General features: G+C 37.2%; 1 protein-coding gene across 1 annotated transcript; it reads left to right on the top strand.

Moving 5' to 3' along the window:
* TOP2A (DNA topoisomerase II alpha) lies at positions 1-26,940 on the top strand. Its single transcript, XM_069481351.1, has 35 exons — positions 1-21; positions 881-1,036; positions 1,263-1,353; positions 1,633-1,696; positions 3,230-3,375; positions 3,564-3,661; positions 3,884-4,096; positions 4,979-5,152; positions 5,348-5,449; positions 5,559-5,696; positions 7,169-7,307; positions 7,819-7,976; positions 8,275-8,400; positions 8,649-8,759; positions 8,918-9,023; positions 9,115-9,224; positions 9,488-9,580; positions 9,987-10,101; positions 10,205-10,326; positions 11,486-11,634; positions 13,492-13,723; positions 13,900-14,034; positions 14,145-14,345; positions 14,479-14,674; positions 17,107-17,198; positions 17,304-17,468; positions 17,601-17,684; positions 18,897-19,079; positions 19,404-19,494; positions 23,552-23,701; positions 24,383-24,506; positions 24,624-24,667; positions 25,088-25,225; positions 26,304-26,500; positions 26,812-26,940. Exons 1-35 carry the CDS (start codon positions 1-3, stop codon positions 26,938-26,940), a joined length of 4,593 nt encoding a protein of 1,530 aa, XP_069337452.1.

The raw sequence follows: 26,940 nt of genomic DNA, 5'->3' as shown, positions 1-26,940 counted from the left end.
ATGGAGGTGTCACCACTGCAGGTACAGCTCGAGGAAGGGGCCGAGTGGTGGAGCCTCGGCGAGGCCCGGCATCTCTCTGGCCGCCTGTGAGGGGTGAATCTCCTGGGCCGTGGTCCGGCCCGCCACGGGTCAGGAGCCCATATTCCCTATCGACCCCCATCTCCTGGGTCCTGGGTGATTGTGAAGAAGGTGAAGCCTTTTAAGGTGCTAGTAGTGAAGTATTTTCACCTAAATTGGCTTCTAGGGTGTTGTGTGTTGTTTTACGGTTTCTAGGGGCAGGATTCAGTTCGTCGTTGGGTCGATCTGTATTACAGCGGGACGTGAGTGACTTTAAGTAGCACTTACAGAATGTTTTCCTCTCCTGCCCTCTGGTTGAAAATGGGATTGAATGTCGCCGATCATGGAAGGTGCTGAGCATGCCACAGTGTTCCCATTGAGGTGCTGGCCGGTTTCAAACACTGCCCTTCCTGTGTTCAAAACTTTAAAGTGGCCAAGGGATGGAATTGATAGCTTCCCAAACTGCTGCTGATGTACTAGAATCTATATGTGCTTGGGACATCGTAGGCACAAATATCTGAGCGGTAGATGAAATAAGTGGGCGTGTTTTACCCATGACACCTAAAACACTGTTCAAGAAAAAGGTTTCCACGACAGATACACTTGGTGAGATAACATATGTGTATTTAAACTGACACCTGGGAACCTGTCTGCAGTGAATCGAAATTGTCCGTGTTTGTACAAAACTATGTAAATTCCACCACTGCCTATAAGAGATTGCAATTTTTGATAGACTTGTGTTTCATGGCAGACATTTTGCTCATTGTTTCTGATAAACCTATGATTAAAAATCTCTTTTCTCCTATTTTAAAAAAATTGCTAGCCTGTAAATGAAAATATGAAAATCGACAAAATAAAGAAAAATGAAGATGCTAAGAAAAGACTCTCTATTGAAAGGATCTATCAAAAGAAAACGCAATTGGAACATATTTTGCTCCGCCCAGACACCTACATTGGCTCTGTGGAATTAGTGACCCAGGTAAAACCAAGCTAATTAAATGCAGTTACTTAGTAGTTGAAATGTATACTTTTCCAGGGTAATTTTCTGTACCTCATGTACTGAGTGTCACTAGAACTGCCCTAAACTATCATATATGTATACTGTATATATTGTAGTATTTAATCTAGAAGACTTAACTAATCGTGATGACAAAACAGAATAAACATGGAGTAAAAATAACTGAATTTCTTTGTCTTATTTCTAGCAAATGTGGGTTTATGATGAAGATGTTGGCATTAACTATAGGGAAGTCACTTTTGTTCCTGGTTTGTACAAAATCTTTGATGAGATTCTAGGTGAGTAAATTCTTTCATGTAACAATCTACTAGTCAAATCCTTCATAAGAAGTATCATTCCTACCAAACCCTCAGTTAGTCAACAAAGGTGAGACAGTCTATTGAAGCACAGCAAGTTGAGTTTTTTCCTAGGAAACAGTAATATGAACAAAAATTTTTAGATTAACACCTTGTTAATGCTACTCCTGCGCTGTTTGGGATTTTTTTTTCTTAGAGTTAAAAAATATATTTTTTAAAACACTTTAATTTCTTACAAATGTGTATTTTGTTTTATTTCAGTTAATGCTGCGGACAACAAACAAAGGGACCCCAAAATGTCTTGTATTAGAGTCACAATTGACCCGTACGTCTTCTGCTTAATTTTATGTTTGTTATAGCTCATTGTTATTGTTAGTTGCATTTACTTTAATTACTGGTGAAGTCGGCTTTTTTTTAAAATAAAGGTTTGCAAAAGTACAGAAAGGCAGAATGCTAAAATGAACAACTTATGGATACCCAACCACCTAGATCCAACAGTTAATCAATATTTTCTATATTTTCTCCATCTATATTTTTTCTGAATCATTTTAAAATAAATTACAGATATTATGACACTTTATAAATACTTCAGCAAGCATCTCCAATAATTGCTTTAAGTATTCTGGTTGTCATTTTCTTAACTTTTTCTCATGATGCTATTTGTACAGTAAACCAGTAGGTGGTGGTAGAGAATAATTTGATCAAACATTTCTGGTTATAAATACTGGGTATCCCTTTGTTGGGTAGTCAGTGTGCTTGTTTCACCTTTTTATTAGCCTGGTCAGTTATGACGTAAATTATACTCCAATGCTTCTAAGGACTCGATAATCATAGTCTTTCCAATACTGTTGCTAGTTTTAATTAGTCTTTTTTATAGATAATTTTAAGTACTATTTAGAATAAGAACCATAGTATATGTCCAGTTACAACTAAAATATGTTATCATCTGAGAATTAACCTAAAATAATTAAGAGACAAATCCAAACAAGTTTTTGGCATTTTATTGGTGAACAGGGCAGTTTATGATTGATGACGTTTTTCCCTTTTCCCTTTTTCCCTATCAATTTCCCATTGATAATGTTTTGCAATATGCTTTGCCAGGTGGGAAAACGAAGGGAACTAGAGATGTACAGATGATCCTATTAAAAGTGGTATAATAATGTCTCCAAATGTTGTCCTTTCCATTGGGCATAAATCATTTTCCTTTGTTTATCCTAACATTTTTATTTTTAAATTTCATATTTTTTCAACATTATCAGTGTCTACCCAGTCGTTGGAAAAGGTTTATTTTTTTCCCCTTGGCTCCTATTTCAGGGGTGTCAGGAACTAAGCATGGTAGGAAAGGTTGTTCATGCTGACTTTTATAGGGTATATATGAAAAGAGTCATAAAGAAATTGAGGCTTGTGAATTTACATATTTTAGAAATAATAGGCCGGGCGCGGTGGCTCACGCCTGTAATCCTAGCACTCTGGGAGGCCGAGGCGGGTGGATCGCTCAAGGTCAGGAGTTCGAGACCAGCCTGAGCAAGAGCGAGACCCCGTCTCTACTAAAAATAGAAAGAAATTATATGGACAACTAAAAATATATATATATAGAAAAATTAGCCGGGCATAGTGGCGCATGCCTGTAGTCCCAGCTACTCGGGAGGCTGAGGCAGGAGGATCGCTTGAGCCCAGGAGTTTGAGGTTGCTGTGAGCTAGGCTGACGCCACGGCACTCACTCTAGCCTGGGCAACAAAGTGAGACTCTGTCTCAAAAAAAAAAAAAAAAAAAAGAAATAATAGTATTTAAATATTTTTTAAATGTTAAGCATTAGTTTAACATTTGCTGCACAATAAAATATTCAATCTTTTCTTAGGGAAAACAATTTAATTAGTATCTGGAATAATGGAAAAGGTATTCCTGTTGTTGAACACAAAGTTGAGAAGATGTATGTCCCAGCTCTCATATTTGGACAGCTCCTAACTTCTAGTAACTATGATGATGATGAAAAGAAAGTAACAGGTACAGTCTTGAAGGAAACTAAAGAACATATTTGTTGCTGAAAAAATATATCTTTTAAATGACTGTGGCATGAGGGTTAAAAATATGGAAATAAATCTCTATAATTGAATAGCTTTGCCAGTGATTAAGAAATAAAGCTGTCAATGAGATAGTAACAATAAAATAATGTTTCATATTTATTCACCCAGGTGGTCGAAATGGCTATGGAGCCAAATTGTGTAACATATTCAGTACCAAATTTACTGTGGAAACAGCCAGTAGAGAATACAAGAAAATGTTCAAACAGGCAAGTAAATAGGTATCTTGTGCCTTGATGATAAATTGTAGTATAGCTATTTATAATGGCATTAATGGTTGGTTTAATGCAACATAATTTATGAGCTATTGAATTGTGGAAAATTATTTGTGAGTATATATTAGGTTATTAGAACTGATAAATTTGTGGTATTCTGTTCTAGTTTGTGAGATGATTTGAGTTTTTCATCCTTCCTATTCTTTACTTCCACAGACATGGAGGGATAACATGGGGAAAGCTGGTGAGATGGAACTCAAGCCCTTTAATGGAGAAGATTATACATGTATCACCTTCCAGCCTGATTTGTCTAAGTTTAAAATGCAAAGCCTGGACAAAGATATTGTTGCACTGATGGTTAGACGAGCATATGATATTGCTGGATCTACCAAAGATGTCAAAGTCTTTCTTAATGGAAATAAGCTGCCAGTGAGTATTTTCTTGGATATTAACGATAATAGGGGACTTTGTGATCACTGTCAAGTGCAAAATTGATTTTTTCCCTCTCATGTGTGTTTCTTATCATTTCTCAGATATGTTCCTAAAAAGAGAATGGTATACCATTTTTTTTAATCAGTTCATTTTATTTATTTTTTTATTTTATTTTATTTTATTTTTTTTGTGAGACAGAGTCTCACTTTGTTGCCCGGGCTGGAGTGAGTGCTGTGGCGTCAGCCTAGCTCACAGCAATCTCAAACTCCTGGGCTTAAGCAATCCTACTGCCTCAGCCTCCCGAGTAGCTGGGACTACAGGCATGTGCCACCATGCCCGGCTAATTTTTTTTTATATATATTTTTAGTTGGTCAGATAATTTCTTTATATTTTTAGTAGAGATGGGGTCTTGCTCTTGCTCAGGCTGGTCACGAACTCCTGACCTCGAGTGATCCTCCCGCCTCGGCCTCCCAGAGTGCTAGGATTACAGGCGTGAGCTAACGTGCCCGGCCTAATCAGTTCATTTTAAACTTACTGAAAGAATTTCTTTTTTTTTTTTTTTTTTTGAGACAGAGTCTCACTCTGTTGCCCAGGCTAGAGTGCTGTGGCATCAGTGTAGCTCACAGCAACCTCAAACTCCAAGGCTCAAGTGATCCTCCTGCCTCAGTCTCCCAATTAACTGGGATTATAGGCGTGAGCCACCTCACCGGGCCAAGAATCACTTAAAATAAATACTTTGTGTACTTCTTTAATGACTATTTCTTATGTGCCCATTAGTGAATATCATTGCATTTATTTTGAAAAGTACTCATAGTCTATTATTAAATCTACTTTTTATAACTTTTTTTTTAAATACCATTACCTTTAATTCCTTTACAGGTAAAAGGATTTCGTAGTTATGTGGATATGTATTTGAAAGATAAGGTTGATGAAACTGGCAACCCATTAAAAGTAATACATGAACAAGTAAACCACAGGTGGGAAGTGTGTTTAACAATGAGCGAAAAAGGCTTTCAGCAAATTAGCTTTGTCAACAGCATTGCTACTTCCAAGGTAATTTTATTCTTGAATTATTAATCGTGATTTATATTTACATATACTTGTTCTTAGTGTTTTTTAATATATAAAATGGATTTGAATAGTGGACTACCTTGGTATAAAGGAAGATAAATTAGATTTTTTTAATGTTTGATTATTATTATAATTTGAAGATACTGAGTTTTATAGTTTGGTATTTTTCCTCATTAGGGTGGCAGACATGTTGATTATGTAGCAGATCAGATTGTGGCTAAACTTGTTGATGTTGTGAAGAAGAAGAACAAGGGTGGTGTTGCAGTAAAAGCACATCAGGTATGGTATTTTAGCACAGTTTTCTATTTCTAAAGTCAAGGAAGAAGAGAAAGCCTATAAATAAAACATGAGTACGTTTTTAGTGACTTAATACCAACTCTTATTGCAGGTGAAAAATCACATGTGGATTTTTGTGAATGCCTTAATTGAAAACCCAACCTTCGACTCTCAGACAAAAGAAAACATGACTTTACAAGCCAAGAGCTTTGGATCAACATGCCAATTAAGTGAAAAATTTATCAAAGCTGTGAGTACTTAGAAATAAAAATAGAAGCCCCTGACTTTATTTTCCATTGACCTTCTTGCTCTGCAGAAACAAAGATTCCTCCCACAGTACACTTATCCAAGTCTTCCCAATCTGAAAAAGAGGTAAAAAACAGCTTTTCCTTCACTGGTTTTACCAAGGGCTTAATTACCATCTATATGCCAATATTTTCCAATTACATATTATGATTCAGCTTAGCTCACTCTTGAATTCATCTAACTGCTTAACATATACCCTCACTTAAATGCCTAAGATTGTTTTTTTTTGTTTGGTTTTTTTTTGTTTTTTTTTTTTTGAGACAGATTCTCACTCTGTTGCCTGGGCTAGAGTGCTGTGGTGTCAGCCTATTTCACAGCAACCTCTAACTCCTGGGCTCAAGCAATTCTCTGCCTCAGCCTCCCGAGTAGCTGGGACTATAGGCATGCACCACCATGCCCGGTTAATTTTTTCTATATATTTTTAGTTGTCCAGCTAATTTCTTTCTATTTTTAGTAGAGACGGGAGTCTCACTCTTACTCAGGCTGGTCTCGAACTCCTGAGCTCAAACGATCCACCTGCCTCGGCCTCCCAGAGTGCTAGGATTACAGGGGTGAGCCAGGATTATAGGCGTGAGCCACCCACATATCCAAAACAATTAGTTATCTCCATACTCACTGACCTCCATGCAAGGAACTCGCCACCCCTCAACAATTTACTGTCCTAGTAAAAAGCCCCAGCCAACCAATGGTTTCCATAAACAAGAAAGCTGGGAACCTTCTCTTTATTTCCCCTCCTCTCTAGTCCAATTAATAAGAATCATCTCTTGGATACCTCCATAGCCTCCTATCATTATTTCTTTCTCAGATTACTATAATAGGTTCCTTACTTTCATGCTGGTTTAGTCCTTTCTTTGCAATGCTTTTTGAGACAGAGTCTCACTCTGTTGCCCGGGCTAGAGGGTCATGGCATCAGGCTAGCTCACGGCAACCTCAAACTCTTGGGCTCAAGCAATCCTTCTGTCTCAGCCTCCCAAGTAGCTGGCACTACAGCCATGCACCGTGCGCCACCATGCCTGGCTCATTTTTTCTATATGTATTTTTAATTGTCCAGCTAATTTCTTTCTATTTTTTTTTTTTTTTTTTTAGTAGAGACTGGGTCTCGCTCTTGCTCAGGCTGGTCTCAAACTCCTGAGCTCAAACCATCCGCCCACCTTGGCCTCCCAGAGTGCTAGGATTACAGGTGTGAGCCACCACGCCCAGCCCATAGTAAACATTTATTGAACAAATGAACCAAAAGGAACTAGCTCCCTCAGTGATGATAACTTGACACAGGAAGATGTGCCACCCACTATCCAGAAATTCTTGTTCTACCTCTTTTTTATGTCTTTGAAATAGTTTTATTGTTATGGAGGCTCACTTGTATTTTAGATTTCTGACAGAACCCTTCTTCCCTAATATGAATCTTCTCATTTTTAGGCAATTGGGTGTGGTATTGTAGAAAGCATTCTAAACTGGGTGAAGTTTAAGGCCCAAGTCCAGTTAAACAAGAAGTGTTCAGCTGTAAAACATAACAGAATCAAGGGAATTCCCAAACTTGATGATGCCAATGATGCAGGTACACATTTAATAATGTTCCCAGACTTTAAGCTGCAGTTCAGTTACTTGTTTTATCCATTAATAGCATATCATAGAGATTTTTCCCTTGACATTTCCTATTCAATGGACTAATTTTGTTAAAAATCAACCAATTCTCCATTAATGAACATTTCAATTTTAGGCTGTTGCCATAAATAATGTTGAGATGATTGTTTTGGAGTATAAAGCAAGAATGTTTCTTTAGTGATCTATTCCCTAAAAATAATTTTAAAATAATATAATCAAGTGAATGTTTAGCAGCAGTGTATGTATCACGATTGACATTAATCTGAGGAACTAAGATTTTTTATTTACTGTGAACTTTAGCTAAAATATATATCAAATTATTGGTTCCATTTTACTTTTATTAAGCCAACTTGTTATAAATTGTAAACTATTTGTGTTTTATCACAAAGCTATTAACAGCACATCCAAGTTAGTATACTTGATGTTGAACTAAATGTGCTGATATTTGTGTATTTTTATTTTAGGGGGCCGAAACTCCACTGAGTGTACACTTATCCTGACTGAAGGAGATTCAGCCAAAACTTTGGCTGTTTCAGGCCTTGGTGTGGTTGGGAGAGACAAATATGGGGTTTTCCCTCTTAGAGGAAAAATACTCAACGTTCGAGAAGCTTCTCATAAACAGGTAGCTATAAACTATCTTTAGAATCTAAATCTAGTTTATAATAAGAGACGTTGTGCTTATATTTCATTCCCTCATCGGGCATTTTGAAATTTTAGACAGTTTGTGATTATTTTAAGAAATTGTAGCATATCTTAACAAATCTTTCTGACTTACTAAAGTATAGGCTAATTAATAACTCAAAATACTAGAGCTCAAGAAAGCCCAAGCAACATACACTGTCATATTTCTTTGTTCCTTTGAAATTTAAAATCTGAAAAACACCTTTTTTTTTTTTTTTTTTGGTATATGTCCATTTCAGATCATGGAAAATGCTGAAATAAACAATATCATCAAGATTGTGGGTCTTCAGTACAAGAAAAACTATGAAGATGAAGATTCATTGAAGACCCTTCGTTACGGAAAGATAATGATTATGACAGATCAGGTCAGATTTGTTATCAGATATTTTAGGATGTTAAACTAAATTAAGTGTATTTTAATATTGCATTGCTTTCTTGCCATGTAAAGAAATTACTTAACTAGGAGCTTTATTCATTATCTCTAATGAATATCTAGTCAGATGTGCTTATATCATATTTATATTACATATATAGGTTAAGTGAGTCTGGATTTGAACAGCCTTTTGAGTTTCTAAACAATGCTTTAGAGCTTTGGCTTTTCAAATATTTCTAGGACCAAGACGGTTCCCATATCAAAGGCTTGCTGATTAATTTTATCCATCACAACTGGCCCTCTCTTCTGAGACATCGTTTTCTGGAGGAATTTATCACTCCCATTGTAAAGGTATTTATTTTACCTTTGTTTATAAGATAACCATAATGGATATTTTAAAACCCTACTCCTCAAACCTGGATAACACATATAAACTCAGTGATGTGTGGTGGTATGCAGACGACCCCACAGTGTACAAAGCCACAACCAAGTGTTCTTCTTTACCACAGGTGTCAAAAAACAAGCAAGAAATGGCATTCTATAGCCTTCCTGAATTTGAGGAATGGAAGAGTTCCACACCAAATCATAAAAAATGGAAAGTCAAGTATTACAAAGGTTTGTAATGAAACCCATATAGAACTTTTCGTTTCATTATATACCCTTGTACGAGATTATGTGGGGTAACTTGGTGTTGTTGGTTTTGTAGGTTTGGGCACCAGCACATCAAAGGAAGCTAAAGAATACTTTGCAGATATGAAAAGACATCGTATCCAGTTCAAATATTCTGGTCCTGAAGATGATGCTGCAATCAGCCTGGTCAGTTTGAGTTGTATTTCATATATGTGCATACACACACACAGAGTTTAATTTTAGAAATCACTACTTTAGCTGATCAGTTGAAACATTTAAATATTTACATGAGTGTTTTATAGAATAGAATGTTTCCAGTAAGCATATCCCAGAGAAGAAATCAGATATTTTAGAAAACAGGGTTTTTGTTGTTTGCTTGTTTTTTACAGAAGAGATAGTATAGAACCTGTTAATACCGGTGACATCTTTTTTTATCTTTTAATTTGTAGGCCTTTAGCAAAAAACAGATAGACGATCGAAAAGAATGGTTAACTCATTTCATGGAGGATAGAAGACAACGAAAGTTACTTGGCCTTCCCGAGGTAAAAAGTTTAAATATATCCCACAAATGTACTATTTGAGCGACCTTTTAGGACTGACATTATAGCAAATTAAACTTGCTTAATAGTTATTTCAGTAAAAAATTTACTATAGTAGATAACTACATAAATATTCTTATTTGGACTACTGAATAAATATATTGAGTTTGAAAGAAATTACAAAGGGAATGCACTTTTTAAAGTTATACAGCAATTAAATTTGCTATACCTTTTAAAACATATAAAGTACTTTATTTGTATATGTATATGTATATGTATAATTACATATTTCTGAAGGACTTAAGAATTTTTATAGAAATGATAGTTCTGAGAGGTTTCTTTGTTTTATTTTTGTGTTAAGCATTGTGAAGACAAGGGGTCTCATATAATACTGTCTTTGGTCCCTCAGGATTACTTGTATGGGCAAACTACCACATATCTGACATATAATGACTTCATAAACAAGGAACTTATCTTGTTCTCAAATTCCGATAATGAAAGATCTATCCCATCTATGGTGGACGGTGAGTTCCAATTTGTTAGTCTGTTTTTATTGTAAGATGGAAATCAATGCCCAGAAATGGTTAAATTGAAGATACTTATGTTTGCCCTTCTTTCATTTTAAAGGTTTGAAACCAGGTCAGAGAAAGGTTTTGTTTACTTGTTTCAAACGGAATGACAAACGAGAGGTGAAGGTTGCCCAGTTAGCTGGGTCAGTGGCTGAAATGTCTTCTTATCATCATGGTGAGGTAAACACACAATCCATAATGTTTCCAGAAAGCATTACATCAAAAATACCTGCAATATTATTCTAAAAACATGTCTGGTGAAAGTAAAAGCTGGTATATTTGTAGTAGAGAACAATTTGGTAAAATCTATCAAAATATAAAGTGTGCTTGCCCTTTGATTTCTAGAAATAATATTCCTATAAGGATATTCATAAGTCTGCAAAGATCTGTGTTCAAAGATATTTGGTGATGTTTATTATTATAACTTTGTGATGTCAAAATTTAGACATCCAAAATGTCCACTGATTGGAAAATTGTTACAATGAATTAAGACAGATGTATGCATAGGATCAGTGCTATTACTTAAATAAGACCGTGCACTAATACTGAAGAATGTCCATGGTGTATTGTCAGATGGGGAAAAGAAAAGGCAGAACAATACGTAAAACAAGATGTCTAGAAGATGCACTCTAAATTGTTCACAATAGTTATTTCTGGGAATTGGAAAGGGCAACTTTCACTTTTTACATATTTCTGAATTGTTTGACTTTATATCAACATGTATTCCTTTTTTATTTTGTGATTTAATTGCTTTTTTGCATTCATTATGTAAGACAGTTTTTAAAAAACTAGATTGCCTGTAAGTTTCTAGAAATTTGAATATAAGGGTTGTCTTCTGTGTTGCTTTAAATCAAAATATAGTGTGGACTCAGTAAATGTTCACCCAACAAACGTTTGTTGAATGCCTACAATGTTACCTGGTATACAAAGATAAACAAAATATGTTCCCTACCCTCAGGGTATAATAACAATTTAGCCAGAGGGTCAATACACACACAATTATAGAATAAAATGATACTAGAACAGAAATGAACGAAGTATTGTAACACAAAGAAGGAAATATTTCATTTTGCTGAGGGTAAGGAAAGGAATTATGCCTTCAAAGTTGAGTAGGATTTAGCAGATACATATTATTGGAATGCCAGAGCCCTGAACTTGGAGCCAGAAGTCTTATGTTTAGGGTACTACTTCTGCCATCTATTTATTTATCTAGGAAAAGTCTCCAAACAACTAAACCTCATAAGACCTTACAGGATTATAGTAAGGTTTAGTCATAATAATGCATATGTATTATTAAAAGCCTACAGTACACAGATTAATGAATCTTTTTTTCCCCCAGATGTCACTGATGATGACCATTATCAATTTGGCTCAGAATTTTGTGGGTAGCAATAATCTAAACCTCTTGCAGCCTATTGGTCAGTTTGGTACCAGGCTACATGGTGGCAAGGATTCTGCTAGTCCTCGATACATCTTCACAATGCTCAGGTATGTATGCTTTCAATATCTAGTGAATTACTATTTCTCCAAGTTTTGAAGCAATGTGAGATTTAGTTGACAAAAAATACAAAAATTTAGTTAATGAGAAAATATTGGCATCTAAGTGGGCAGAGACCAGGGGTACTACTATAAATACCCTCTAATACACAGGACAGCCCCCTCAACAAAGAATTATCCAGGCCAAAATGTCAATAGTGCCAAGGTAGAGAAACCGTGATATAGGATTTGGGTTTGAGTAAATAAGACTTTGATTCTTCCTAAGTATCACAATTGAAATTTTACTCCTTTACAAGTCTATGGAAAGTACATTATGAATGGTCAGTTTTCAGCTCTCATCTTATTCAACCTTTCAGTGGCATTCAACACAGTTATTGATTGCTCTATCCTTCCTGAAACTTTATTTAGCATCTGTGACAATAGATTCTGTTGGTTCTCTTATTATTGGGCTTCTTTGCTGGGTTCTTCTCATCTTCCCAACCTCTAAATACTGGCCTACCCCAAGGTTCCTTCTTTAGATCTCTTTCCACTACCTACACTCACTTCCCAAATGATGTCCCATCCATCCAATTTCATAGCTTTAAATCTCCAGTCCTGACCTTTCCCCTGAACTCTAAATTTTTATGTCTGACTGCCCGTTCAACGTTTCCCATTTGAATGTCTAATAAGTATCTCAAACATAAGTCCAAAACCAAATCCTTAAGTTTTACTATCTCAATAAATGGAATGCCATCCTTCTAATTGCTCAGGCTTAAAAACTTGATGTCATCAAGGTTCCTTTTCTCAACACTTGCACACTTGTATCCAATCCATGCGCAAATCCTATGGGCTCTGCATTGGAAAACTACCAAGCTACTTCTGGTCATCTAATTTACCATCTTTTCTGGGTTGTTTTGTTTTTCTTTTCCAGACAGTCTCACTCTGTTGCCCAGGCTAGAGTGCAGTGACATCATCACAGCTCACTGCAATCTTGAACTCCTGGGCTCAAGCAGTACTCCTGCCTCAGCCTCCTGAGTAGCTGGGACCACACAGGTGCATGCCACTGTGCCCAGCTAATTTTTTTTTTAATTTTTTTATACAGATGGGGTCTCACTCTTGCTCAGGCTGATCTCGAACTCCTGAGTTCAAGCGAGATCCTCCTGCCTCAGCCTCCCAAAGTGTTAGGTAAATTATAGGTGTGAGCCACCATGCCCAGCCTGTGATAGCCAATTTTTAAAAAAATAAGTCATTCTGGTTCAGAGTCTTCCAGCTGCTCATTCAGAGTAAAATCTAAAGACCTATTTTTAGCTACTCAGATCTTACAGAACCTGTGTCCCCACTCCCCGTAACTTTTGATTCCTTCTCATACCGTCTCTACTCCAGCCACGCTGGCCTCTGCCTATACTCAAACATACCAAGCACATACCCTCTTCAGGGCCTTTTAATTACTGGTCCCTCTGCCTGAAACACTCTTTCTCTACATATCCACATGACTCATTCCCCCCTCAGTTTTTTTCTCTCTGCTCAAATGTTTTCCTATCAGAAAGGGCTTTTCTTTCCTTAGCACCCCTTCAGTTACTCTCCTATTTTATTTTTCTTCTTAGCAGTTACTCCACCACCTGAGAAAATATATGTTCCTCGTCAATCTCCCTATACTGAAATGTGAGCTTCTTGAGGTCTGAGATTTTATGGCCCTGTGCCTGACACATAGAAAGTGCTCAGTAAATACTGCTCAATGAATATTAGTCAGCAAGTAAAGCCAAGGTAACTTTTGTGTATAGACATGAGATAGCACATGTCCTTTCCATGAAAGTTAAACAGCAAAGTAAGTATTTTTTTAAAATAACATTCTTTGATTATTCATTTTAGCCCTTTGGCTCGGTTGTTATTTCCACCAAAAGATGATCACACACTAAAGTTTTTATATGATGACAACCAACGTGTTGAGCCTGAATGGTACATTCCTATTATACCCATGGTCCTGATAAATGGAGCTGAAGGAATAGGTACTGGGTGGTCCTGCAAAATCCCTAACTTTGATGTTCGTGAAGTTGTAAATAACATCAGGCGTTTGATGGATGGAGAAGAACCTCTGCCAATGGTAAGTATTCTGTGTGTGTTAGGAACTTTTCAAGTTTCAATGAGTAGTCTATATGATTAAAGAGGATGCAAATACAAAGTTTATTTCATAGTTAGATTTATTGTTGAATGCCATTGTGATTTCTGTCTTTAGTACCACATTTAGAAAACATACTCTTTTTGAAAATGCCAATTTAGCTTCCAAGTTACAAGAACTTCAAGGGTACTATTGAAGAGCTGGCTCCAAATCAATATGTGATTAGTGGTGAAGTAGCTATTCTTGATTCCACAACCATTGAAATCTCAGAGCTTCCCATCAGAACATGGACCCAAGTAAGTAATTGTGGATTCCTTTTTTGGTTTTATGATTGTATTATTGCTGTTGACTATTCAGGAGCAGCCTGTGTTTGAGAAATTTACAAAAGAATTGTTTCTTCCTTTAGACATATAAGGAGCAGGTTCTAGAACCCATGTTGAATGGCACTGAGAAGACACCCCCTCTCATAACAGACTATAGGGAATACCATACAGACACCACTGTAAAATTTGTTGTGAAGATGACTGAAGAAAAACTGGCAGAGGCAGAGAAAGTTGGACTACACAAAGTCTTCAAACTCCAAACCAGTCTCACATGCAACTCTATGGTATGTCTTGTTTTGTGAGAGATATCTATGTTTCAATTTATATTAATGTCAATTTAAAAAGAGTATCTTAGGCTATCTATCTTTAAGTTTAGCCAATTTATCTATTGGCTCTAATTTTGCTTTCCTTTTCCAGGTACTTTTTGACCACGTGGGCTGTTTAAAGAAATATGACACAGTGTTGGATATTCTAAGAGACTTCTTTGAACTCAGGCTTAAATATTATGGATTAAGAAAAGAATGGCTTTTAGGAATGCTTGGTGCTGAATCTGCTAAACTGAACAATCAGGCTCGCTTTATCTTAGAGAAAATAGAGGGCAAAATAATCATTGGTATGTTTTCAGAGTAATAGCTGCCTGTAGTTATGCCAAACTTTCTTTCTTTAAACATTTTTGGTGAAAGTAATGGTGGAGAGGGAGGGCAAAATCCATTTAGTTCATCTGGTTACTTATATGAGCATTTCTTTTTTTGTTTTTGTTTTTAGAGACAGGGTCTTGTCTTGCTATGTTGTCCATGCTTGTCTTGAACTCCTGGCCTCAAGTGAACCTTCCACCTCAGCCTCCGAAAGTGCTGGGATTACAGGCATGAGCCACCACACCTAGCCAGTATTTCTTTTAAATATCTGATTAGGTATTATATTTTGAAAAAAATAGTGTTTCATAGAAAGAGATAGTGTTTCCTAGATGGAGCATTTGAGAGAAATGAAGATTGAGTTGACATTTAGACAGGAAGAGAGGATAGAGAACTCGAAGACCTTGTATAAACTGATTGATCAAGAGAAGAGATAATGAGTCTGACAGAAAAAAAAAGCAGGAAGGAAGGTTACAAATGGCCTATATGACAAGTAAATTGTGTATCCAAGACTGAATCTTGTTTTAGGGAGTTTTTTCTTTCTTTCTTTCTTTTTTAATTCCAGAAGCAACCAAGTCAAGGTTTAAGTGACCAGGAAGAAAACCGTTTTGACTAATGCTAGGGTATAAAGACATTTAAAAGGAATAGCTCAACTCTGGCTAGGTCTAACAAGGAAAGCCAGGTAACTTTAAGGAGTTATAGTAGCAAACATGAGTTATGGTGATCACAAGCTAATTTTCTGATGGTACACAAAAATGTTTAACCTAATGTTACATGTTCATTTTCGTGTATATTTAGAGAAATAGCACTAGCATATCAGCCCCCTTAGTTCACAGATACTATTGCTTAAGGCAAGGCTAAACTGAGGAATACTGGAAATGCCTTGAAGGAAAATAAAAAGTAAAGTTGACTGGAATTCAGGAAATAGTAGAGACTATCCAGTCTCCTTGAGGAAGAAATATAGAGGGCCTATCCTGTAATCTATGTCAAGTTAATTGATGAAAGGTGATACTTTGAAAGTTATTCTCTATATAACTAGTGACTCTATGTCCTTCAAAGTGTAATAAATTGACTGCTGTGGACGTTGAAAGAGAGATACTACAGAAAAAGGGAATGAATGCATCATGGAGGACCATGGTTAGGAGAAATCAGTCTTTGAATAGGTGGCACTAAAAATTTGCCCAGGACAATGGCTCACACCTGTAGTCCCAGCAATTAGGGAGGCCAAGGAGAGAGGATTGCTTGAGGCCAGCCTAGGCAACATAGCAAGACCCAGTCACTACAAAAAATTTTAAAAATTAGCTGGGTGTGGTGGTGCACACCTGTAACCCTAGCTATACTGAAGTGGTTGAGGCAGGAGGATCACTTAAGCCTAACAGTTCTAGCCTGCAGTGAGCTATGATTGTGCCATCACACTCCAGCCTGGGTGACAGAGTGAGACCCTGTCTCTAAAAAAATAAAAATTTGTTGAAACAAGTGTTGAAATAAAAAAAAAACAGGGAGTATGTAATTGAGACAGAGGCTTATCAGAAATAAAGGTTTTTGGTTTTTTGGGGTTTGAAACAGAGTCTCGCTTTGTTGCCTGGTCTAGAGTGCCATGGTGTCAGCCTAGCTCACAACAACCTCAAACTCCTGGGCTCAAGCGATCTTCCTGCCTCAGCCTCCCAAGGAGCTGTGACTATAGGTACACACCACCACACCTGGCTAATTTTTTCTCTTTTTATTAGAGATGGAGTCTCACTCTGGCTCAGGCTGATCTCGAACAACTGACCTCAAGTGATCCTCCCGCCTCGGCCTCCCAGAGTGCTAAGATTATAGGCATGAGCCACCGTGCCCAGCCAGGGTTTGATTGGCTTGTTCTTTTAAGAATTATGATTAGATCAAAACCTCATGTGTGATTTGACTGCCCCCTTGTGGTAATTTACATTTGTCAATGGTTTAGGGAAATTTGTCTCTGTACCAGGATGTACAGATTTGTGCAAGACAAAGGCAGTTTAATTTCCAGTTTTAATCTTTTGACTTAATATAGTAAAACCTTATCCCTTTTCTAAAATATTGCTCAACACTGGCTGGGCACAGTGGTTCAAGCCTGTAATCTCAGCAGTTTGGGAGGCCAAAGCAGGAGGATCACTTGAGGCCAGGAGTTTGAGACCAGCCTGGGCAACATAGTGAAACCCCCATCTCTACAAAAAACTGAAAAAATTAAACAGGCATGGTGGCATGGGCCTGTAGTCCCAGCTGCTGAGGACAGTGAAACATGAGGATCACTTGAGCCCAAGTGTTTAAGGTTACATTGAGCTATGATTGTACTACTGCACTCCACTCTGGCAACACAGCGTGACCCTGTCTCTAAATGTACATAAATATATATATAGTTCAAAACCATTATCTCTGTTTACATTTTTTTAAATAGAAAATAAGCCGAAGAAAGAAATAATTAAAGTTCTGATTCAGAGGGGATATGATTCGGATCCTGTGAAGGCCTGGAAAGAAGCCCAGCAAAAGGTAATTTCTCAGTTAGCACTTTCCTATATTGCTAAAGACTATGTACTGTATAATATTTATGTTTCACATATCCTATTAAAAGCTACATTTTAATTTGTCCTTTAGGTTCCAGATGAAGAAGAAAATGAAGAGAGTGACAATGAAAAAGAAACTGAAAAGAGTGACTCTGTAACAGATTCTGGACCAACCTTCAACTACCTGCTTGATATGCCCCTTTGGTATCTAACCAAGGAAAAGAAAGATGAACTGTGCAAACTAAGAAATGAAAAAGTGAGTTGATAATAGGACAGTGCCTATTACTTAGCTCTGTTCTAATGGTAAAAATAAATATTTAACTGTGCATTGCATGAAAATGCTGTTTGTGCACACATATTAGCTCAACTTTCTGATTATTTAATAAAGGAGCAAGAGCTGGACACATTAAGGAAAAAGACTCCATCAGATTTGTGGAAAGAAGACTTGGCTGCTTTTATTGAAGAACTGGAGGTTTGTAGTTTGTAATGCCCGTGTTAGAACTTTTATTAATTAAATAGTGTGTTCCAGCAATATACCTCTTTGTAAAGAAATTTCACAGTTATCAATAGAAATAGAATATAGGAGACATAAGGATACCTTCCAAAATAACATATAAAGAAACAGATTATTAAGTACTAGTTGTAACAAAGTGAATGATAACAGGAAACATACTACCCAGAAGTTTATGGACAAAGAGGAAAGGGCAGGAGTTGATTTTTGATAAAGAAAAGGACTTATTAGGGCTGAGAAGATAAAGAGAGCTTAAATGTGGAAGAAGACCAACCCAGTCCCCCAGGTCAACTTAAAAGGAAAAGCCAATTTACTTTCAGAGCTAGCCAGTCAGACAGTTTCAGAAGATCCTTTGTTGGCTGGGTGCGGTGGCTCACGCCTATAATCCTAGCACTCTGGGAGGCCGAGGCGGGTGGATTGCTCGAGTTCAGGAGTTCAAGACCAGCCTGAGCAAGAGTAAGACCCCGTCTCTACTAAAAATAGAAAATTATCTGGCCAACTAAAAATATATAGAGAAAAAATTAGCTGGGCATGGTGGTGCATGCCTGTAGTCCCACCTACTCGGGAGGCTGAGGCAGGAGGATCGCTTAAGCCCAGGAGTTTGAGGTTGCTGTGAACTAGGCTGATGCCACAGCACTCACTCAAGCCTGGGCAACAGAGTGAGACTCTGTACCAAAAAATAAAAAAGAAAGAAGATCCTTTGTTACTTCAATCTCCCAAATGATGCTTGTGTCCCAACATTATTTTAACTTTTTTTTAAAATCTCATTTCATAAATTAAACTTATATTATTGTACTTCAGTATAGATGTCCACCTCATTGTAAATAGTTGATTGGATAAGTGTACATGACTGATACCACAACCTTATATGAATTTTCAAAATATATATGTATATATAGACGTTTTTTATCCTTAACTCAGTTTCCCCTTGTTATGCTCAGAAAAGTTAAGTGGTAGAATCAGGAATAGAAGAACCCAATCTTCTGTCTCCACACCTACCTTTTCAAAGTGTGCCTTAATTGTATTTTCACTATTGTTGATACTGTATGGGGTTATGGAACAGTTTACCACAAATTTATCATAAGATGTAACATTGAAATCAGTTTATGGTCTTTTAGATGCTATAATATCTTTGTTAGCTTATAAACTTGCTATCTTATATTCCTTTTGTAGGCTGTTGAAGCCAAGGAAAAACAAGATGAACAAGTTGGACTTCCTGGGAAAGGGGGGAAAGCAAAGGGGAAAAAAACTCAAATGGCTGAAGTTTTGCCTTCTCCACGTGGAAAAAGAGTCATTCCCCAAGTAACTGTAGAAATGAAAGCAGAGGCAGAAAAGAAAAATAGAAAGAAAATTAAGGTAATACTCTTGAAAATGTTATAATGTTAAATGTTAAAGCATGTTTCCACTTAAAACAAATTATATCATAAAATTCCTAATCCCATAGTTTGGAATTTATTCTGTATCTAACCATAACCTTCCTTTCTTATGTGCCTGCTTTTTTTTTTTTAAATATCTTGAAAAACTCATACCTGTACTTTTATGCAGAGATCTTAACCAAACCCAAAGAAAAAAGCACTCTTTGACTATATATATATAAATATATATTTGTATATTTGACTGTATATTATTCTAAATAATAAGTTGGCAGAACTTGACCATTTTTGTCTTGCTATCTTTTAGACTGAAAATACTGAAGGAAGCCCTCAAGAGGATGGTATGGAACTAGAAAGCCTAAAACAAAGATTAGAGAAGAAACAGAAAAGAGAACCAGGTATCATAACATTTTAAGGAAAATGGCATAAAGTGAAGATTAAATTATGTTTGTTACCGAGTACATTCCACATAGAGGTTCACAATATTTTTGTTGAGTTGAATTGAGTAACATGAAGGAGAACTGTATATGAATTTTACTTGAATGTCCATAATATTGTTCTTGGGAATTGATTGATTTTAGAAAAGATCATTTTGTGATGAAATAATTAATTTGGTAATTTGAATTCCTTAGTTGGGATCTAAGAAAACACCCAGTTTATTAAATTTCACTTTCTAGCATATTATGAAGTTCTAGTATATCAGGCTTCTGGAGGGCAGCGACCACATCTTAGTCACGGTTGTATTATCTCTAGAGTTCGACAGCATGCCTGGGATATAGGTAGTCCTCACTCAGTAAACTTAAACAGAATTAACAATTCTTTTAACCATTGGATTATGCCTTTACTGAGTATCTACCCTTTTTTAAACATATTTATTGAGATATTCAAATACCAAATTTGCCCATTTTAAGTATACCATTCCATGGCTTTACTATAGAGTTTTAGAACAATTTAATCACCCCAAAAAGAAAAACTATACCCATTAGGCCTTAGGCTGGGTATGGTGGTTCACGCCTATAATCCCAGCTCTTTGGGGGGCCAAAGCAGGAGGATCATTTGAAGCCAAGAGTTCAAGACCAGCCTGGGCAACATAATGAGACCCCGTCTCTATAAAAAATGTTTTAAAAAAACTAGCTAGGCATGGTGCTACATGCCTATAGTCTTGGCTACTTGGGAGGCTGAGGTGGGTGGATCTCTTGAGCCCAGGAGTTCGAGACTGCAGTGGGTTATGATCAGGCCACTGTACTCCAGCCTGGGCAACATAGCGTGAGACCTTGTCTCAAAAAAAAAAAAAAACCCAAAACCTACCCATTACCAGTCACTCCCCATTTCCCACCAACCCCCTTTCCTCCACTAGGCAACCACTAAAAAATCTACCATATCTAGATTTACCTATTCTGGGCATTTCCTATAAATGGAATCATATAATATGTGGTCTTTTGTAGCTGGCTTCTTTCACTTGGCATGATGTTTTCAGGAGTTATCCATGTTGTAACATGTATTAGTATTTCATTCTTTTTTATTGCCAAATAGCATTTCATTTTAAGAATACGCCACATTTTATCTGTTCATCAGTTGATGGGTATTTGGGTTGTTTTCCCTTTTTGACTGTTAGAATAATACTGCTATGAACATTTATGTACTATATAAATTTTATGTGGACTTATATTTTCATTTCTTTTGGGCAGATACCTAGGAGTAGAATTGCTGGGTCATATTATTATTCTGTTTAACCTTTTGAGAAACTGCTGGCCTGTTTTCCAAGCAGCTGTACCATTTTACATTCCCACTTGCAGTATACAATGGTTCTGATTTCTGTACATCCTTATCAACATTTATGTCTTTCTCTTTGATTCTAGGCATCCTAGTGGGCGTGAAGTGGTATCTTGTGGTTTTGATTTACATTTCTGTATTGGCTAACGATGTTGAGCATCTTTTCATGTGCTTCTTTCTTTGGAGAAACGTCTATTCAGTGCCTTTGTTCATTGTTTAATTGGGTTGTCTTTTTATTATGGAGTTATAAGAGTTCTTCATGTATTCTAGATATCACTCCCTTATCAGATACAATTTGCAAATATTTTCTCCCATTCTGTGGGTATCTTCACTTTCTTGATGGTTTTTCAAAGCACAAGTTGTTTTGTTTTGTTTTCTGAGACAGAGTCTCACTCTGTTGCCCGGGCTAGAGTGCCGTGGCATCAGCCTAGCTCACCTCAACTCCCGGGCTCAAGCAATCCTCCTGTCTCAGCCTCCCGAGTAGCTGGGACTACAGGCATGCGCCACCATGCCCGGCTAATTTTTTCTCTATATATTTTTAGTTGGCCAGATAATTTCTTTCTATCTTTAGTAGAGACAGGGTCTCGCTCTTGCTCAGGCTGGTCTCGAACTCCTGACTTCAAGCGATCTTCCCACCTCGGCCTCCCAGAGTACTAGGATTACAGGAGTGAGCCACCATGCCCAGCCAGAGTTATAGTTTTAGCTCTTACATTTATGTCTGTGATCCACTTTGAAATTAGTGTTTGTATATGTTGTAAAGAAGGTGTCCAATTTAATTCTTTTACATGTGGAGATCCAGTTGTTCCAGTACCATATGTTAAAAAGACTTCTTTCCCCTGTGTTAAAAATCATTTGACTGTAAATGTTAAGGTTTATTTATGGACCCTCAATTCTATTCCATTTATTGGTCTATATATCCGTCCTGAGTATCTACTTTTGATAGATGACGTGTGCTCAATCCTGTAGGCACACATATATATATATCAGTTCATTTATGAGGAAACATCTTAGTATTTTTTTAAAAAGTAATATGTGTGCCATGCTCTGCAACATTATATATTTGCCTTCAATGCAGCACACATTTAATTTTAAACCAAGCTAGCAATTCTTTAGCATATATAACCAACAATCATTTTAAGTATTTTGAGCAATTCATGTTCCCACCATCATATCAAATATTGTGAGGACACGAGAAGTTGGAGAGCATGGCATTTACATTTACCCTCAAGAAAGAAAGTTAAGCACTGTATACTAGTCACTATAGGGATTTAGAGAAAGGTTGAGGAAGATCATTGTGGGCCCGTGTAGATTATAAAAGCTTTATGAAAGAGATAAAAGTTGGGTTAGGCCAGGCGCGGTGGCTCACGCCTGTAATCCTAGCACTCTGGGAGGCCGAGGTGGGCGGATCGTTTGAGCTCAGGAGTTCGAGACCAGCCTGAGCAAGAGCGAGACCCCATCTCTACTAAAAATAGAAAGAAATTATATGGACAGCTAAAAATATATATAGAAAAAATTAGCCAGGCATGGTGGTGCATGCCTGTAGTCCCAGCTACTTGGGAGGCTGAGACAGGAGGATCGCTTGAGCTCAGGAGTTTGAGGTTGCTGTGAGCTAGGCTGACGCCACGGCACTCACTCTAGCCTGGGCAACAGAGTGAGACTCTGTCTCAAAAAAAAAAAAAAAAAAAAAGTTGGGTTAGAGTCTTATAGATTGGTTAAGATTTAGGTATTATAGATTGGATGAAGAAAAATGAGCATATAATGTGTATGGGACAAAGAGAATGCCCCACTAACCGAGTAGAAGGTTTTATATTGGGAAATAGTAAGAAATCGATAAACACCAGGTTGTTGGGGGAAGATGGATAAGACTAGGTTCAGTTAGGAAATATGAAATAGGTGTACTTAACAAGAATATGAAGAAAGGACTATATCTGACCAATAAGGAGAGGAGACTGCCCTTGTCATCTTTGTGGGCCGAGATGAGGGAAATAAAAAGCAAAGGATGGGTATGAGAGACATTTGGGGAAAAGAATTAGAGTGACTTCAAATTTCCTACTCTGTTTAAACTCCCCTTGAGGTTTGGTCCTAGCCATTCTTTTCCCTTTGAACTGTCTTCCTTGCCTTAACTTCAGCAATAACTTCCCATTGACCTCCTTGCATCTATTCTTGCCCCTTTCCAATCTCCACCCTGCAACCTGAGAGAAATTTTAAAAATGCAAATCTGGTCATATAAGTTCCTTGTTTAAAATAAAATCTTTAGCGGGACTAGCCACTGACTATCCTCTGCCCCTTCTGCTTTCTAGCCATAGTGGGCTTTCCGTTTCCTGAGTGCATGGGTTTCCTCACAGGACCTTTGTATGTCCTGAGTTGGAATATTTCGTCACCTACCTCCCTTCAACTACTTAAGTTCTATTTAACCTTCAGATCTCAGTTCTCAAGTATCTCTTTCTTGAAGAAGCCTGACATTTATACATATATACCATATACCCTACATAAACACATTGTATTTGTTTATGAAATTAAATGACCAAGCTATATGTACAACAAAAACAGGGACTGTGTTCACCATTGTATTCCCAGTACTATCACAGTGCTCAATAAACATTTGAAGGATAGATGGATGGTAGATGGAGAAAAGTGAGTCTAAGAATATCTAAAGGTGGTTAATTTCTATTTCCCCTCTAGGAACCAAGACAAAGAAACAAACTACATTGCCATTTAAACCAGTCAAAAAAGGAAGGAAGAGAAATCCCTGGTCTGATTCAGAATCAGATATGAGCAGTAACGAAAGTAATTTTGATGTCCCTCCACGAAAAACAGAGCCACGGAAAACAAGTAAGGAAAACTAAAGAATATTTTAGATATGTTGTAAGATTTAAATATACTTCAGAGTATTTAATCCCAGAAATTACTATATCTTAGAGCAGTAAATTACATTAAATTTTTGAAAAACAGAAGCATCTTTTAGGAGATTAAACTGAAGCTAAAATACTCATGAAATGTTATATCAATCTATGAATTAAATGTTTCTCCTGGATGGATATAGTGGCTCACGCCTGTTATCCTGGCACTTTGCGAGGCCAAGGCGGGAGGATCGCTTGAGGTCAGGAGTTCCAGACCAGCCTGAACAAGAATGAAACCCCCGTATCTACATAAAATAAAAAACTTAGCTGGTCGTGGCTGAGGCAGAGGATCAGTTGAGCCCAGGAGCTTGACGTTGGAGTGAGCTATGATGACGCCACTGCACTCTAGCCAGGGCAACAGAGCAAGACTGTCTCAAAAAAAGAAAAAAAAAAAATAGAAAAATCAGCTTGGTGTGGTGGCACGTGCCTATAACCCCAGCTACTTGGGAGGCTGAGGCAGGAGGATCACTTGAACCCAGGGAGGTAGCAATGAGCTGTGATGACACCACTGAACCTCTAGCCCAGGCAACAGAGCAAGACCCTGTCTCAAAAAAAAAAAAAAATTCTCTCCTGTTACCCTCTCTGATTCTTTGTATGTGTATATTTTTAATAGCAAAAACCAAATTCACAATGGATTTGGATTCAGATGAAGATTTCTCAGATTTTGATGAAAAAACTCAAGATGAAGATTTTGTCTTGTCAGATGCTAGTCCACCTAAAACCAAAACTTCCCCAAAGTAAGTATCTTATATAATATGGATTATTTCCTGATTGTTTTTAATAGTAGATGATATATTCTTTGTTGTTTGACACATTTAGAATTGGTTGTCAGTATGTTATTTTTTTTATTCTAGACATACTAGCAAAGAACTGAAGCCACAGAACAGTGCTAAGTCAGGTATGTATTTAAGTAAAAGTAGTGAGACGTCCACTCTACTGGGACACTCAGATCCAGTTGAGTTCTAATCCTGGCTACGTGATACAAGCACTTCCTTTGAAAATAAATGTTTTTTTTTAGGATTATGTTGATATTGTTCATTAGATTCAGTTTTGTACATAAATAGGTTCTACATTCAATATATTAAAACTAATCACAGTGCTTGCCAGGTACTGTGCTAGGTGCTAGAGATAAAAAAGAAATTAAAACTGTTCTTGCTGATAAAGAATTCAGAAATTAGAACAAAGGTATAAGAGTATGTTTTAAATATTCCAGAAAAGTCACAGGCTTAATTTTTAAATAAGAATTCATACCAGGGACAAAGCAATAAGTGGATTTTCATGTGTTGCTTATATGTGCTGTTTTCCTTTCCATTTGAAGAAAAGGACCTTGAGACTAATGATAAAGACAGTATACCACTTTCTTCAAGCCCTCTTGCTTCTGATTTCTCAGCTGAAACTGAAATTATAAACCCAGTTTCTAAAAAGAATGTGGCAGTGAAGAAGACGGCAGCAAAAAGTAAGCCTAAATCTTTGAGACAGTTTAATATTGCAATTAACTAACTGGTTTCTACAAGTCAGTTTTAATTTTTTTATTCCCAAAACTTATTATTCCTTTTCCAAACGGAAGCAATTTCTTTTAGTTCTTTATAATCAAAGTTGGTAATCAAAGTAAAATCCTGTGTTTCTCCGAATGCCAGGCATTAACTAGCTCATTTCTATGACACAGTTAGGATTTATAAGCAGTTGCAAATATTTGATGTAAAACAAATTTTAAAAATTGAATGCTTAAGAATACTTTGAGGCCGGGCGCGGTGGCTCACGCCTGTAATCCTAGCACTCTGGGAGGCCGAGGTGGGTGGATCGTTTGAGCTCAGGAGTTCGAGACCAGCCTGAGCAAGAGCGAGACCCCATCTCTACTAAAAAAAATAGAAAGAAATCATATGGACAGCTAAAAATATATATCAAAAAAATTAGCCGGGCATGGTGGTGCATGCCTGTAGTCCCAACTACTCGGGAGGCTGAGACAGGAGGATCCCTTGAGCTCAGGAGTTTGAGGTTGCTGTGAGCTAGGCTGACGCCACGGCACTCACTCTAGCCTGGGCAACAAAGTGAGACTCTGTCTCAAAAAAAAAAAAAAAAAAAAAAAAAAGAATACTTTGAGGCCAGGCACAGTGGCCAATGCTTGTAATCTCAGCACTTTGGGAGGCTGAGGCAGGATGGCTTGAGCCCAGGAGTTTAAGGCTACAGTGAGCTATGATTGTGCAACTGCACTCCAGCCTGGGCGACAGAGCAAGGCCCTGTCTCTAAAAAAAAAAAAAAAAAAAACTTTGATTCTCTAATGCTGCAGACCAGGATCCGGCCGAGGCCTGTTAGGCTCCACCACACTCTCCCACCCCCATCCATGGAAAAACTGTCTTCTATGAAACTGGTCCCTGGTGCCAGAAAGGTTGGGGACTGTTGCTCTAATGTTTTTTCAGCTCTTACATTGTCTTCTCCTATGTTAAATGTACACAGTTATCAGGTTGCTAAAGAAAGTTCACAATGAAAAATTCATCTAAGAGTGCCAATGATAAATTACCTGTGTTGACTTGTAGGTCAGTCTTCTACTTCCACCACGGGTGCCAAAAAGGCTGCCCCAAAAGGAACCAAAAGGAATCCAGCCTTAAATTCTGGTGTCTCTCAGAAGCCTGATCCTGCCAAAACCAAAAATCGACGTAAAAGAAAGCCATCCACTTCTGATGATTCTGACTCTAATTTTGAGAAGATTATTTCTAAAGCAGCCACAAGCAAAGTGAGTATTTATCCTAGTTAGTCCTTTTGCTATATATAGATGTTCTGAGACACATAACTAAGCCTTTGCTCTTAGTAACTTGGCATATTTTTAAGAAAATAAATTTAAATCTCACAATCTATTAGGTTTTACCGTATATAATTTAGTTGTAACAAAGTTAAGTATGCCACTTATTTAGTCAATGGGAGAGCTGGCCTTACTACTTGGTAGAAGGTAGAAAACTTGAATTGTAGTCTGTTGATACATTTTTTACATTGGAATGATGCTGTCAGGTTTACATTGTGCAAATTACCTGGGCTTTTCTCTTGTAGAAATCCAAGGGGGAGAGTGACGACTTCAATCTAGATTTTGATGCAGCAGTTGCTCCTCGGGCAAAATCCAGTCGGGCGAAGAAACCTATAAAGTACCTCGAAGAGTCAGATGAAGATGATCTGTTTTAA

Source organism: Eulemur rufifrons, chromosome 9, assembly GCF_041146395.1.
Source record: "Eulemur rufifrons isolate Redbay chromosome 9, OSU_ERuf_1, whole genome shotgun sequence".
In the NCBI taxonomy this organism is placed as follows: Eukaryota; Metazoa; Chordata; class Mammalia; order Primates; family Lemuridae; genus Eulemur; species Eulemur rufifrons.
This window is presented reverse-complemented; position numbering and strand designations above follow the sequence as displayed.

Coding starts and splice junctions, on each gene's coding strand:
- TOP2A (XM_069481351.1), top strand. CDS start 1: ATGGAGGTGTCACCACTGCAG. Junction 3,376..3,563: donor TGATGAAAAGAAAGTAACAG/GTACAGTCTTGA, acceptor TTATTCACCCAG/GTGGTCGAAATGGCTATGGA. Junction 17,469..17,600: donor GCAAACTAAGAAATGAAAAA/GTGAGTTGATAA, acceptor TATTTAATAAAG/GAGCAAGAGCTGGACACATT.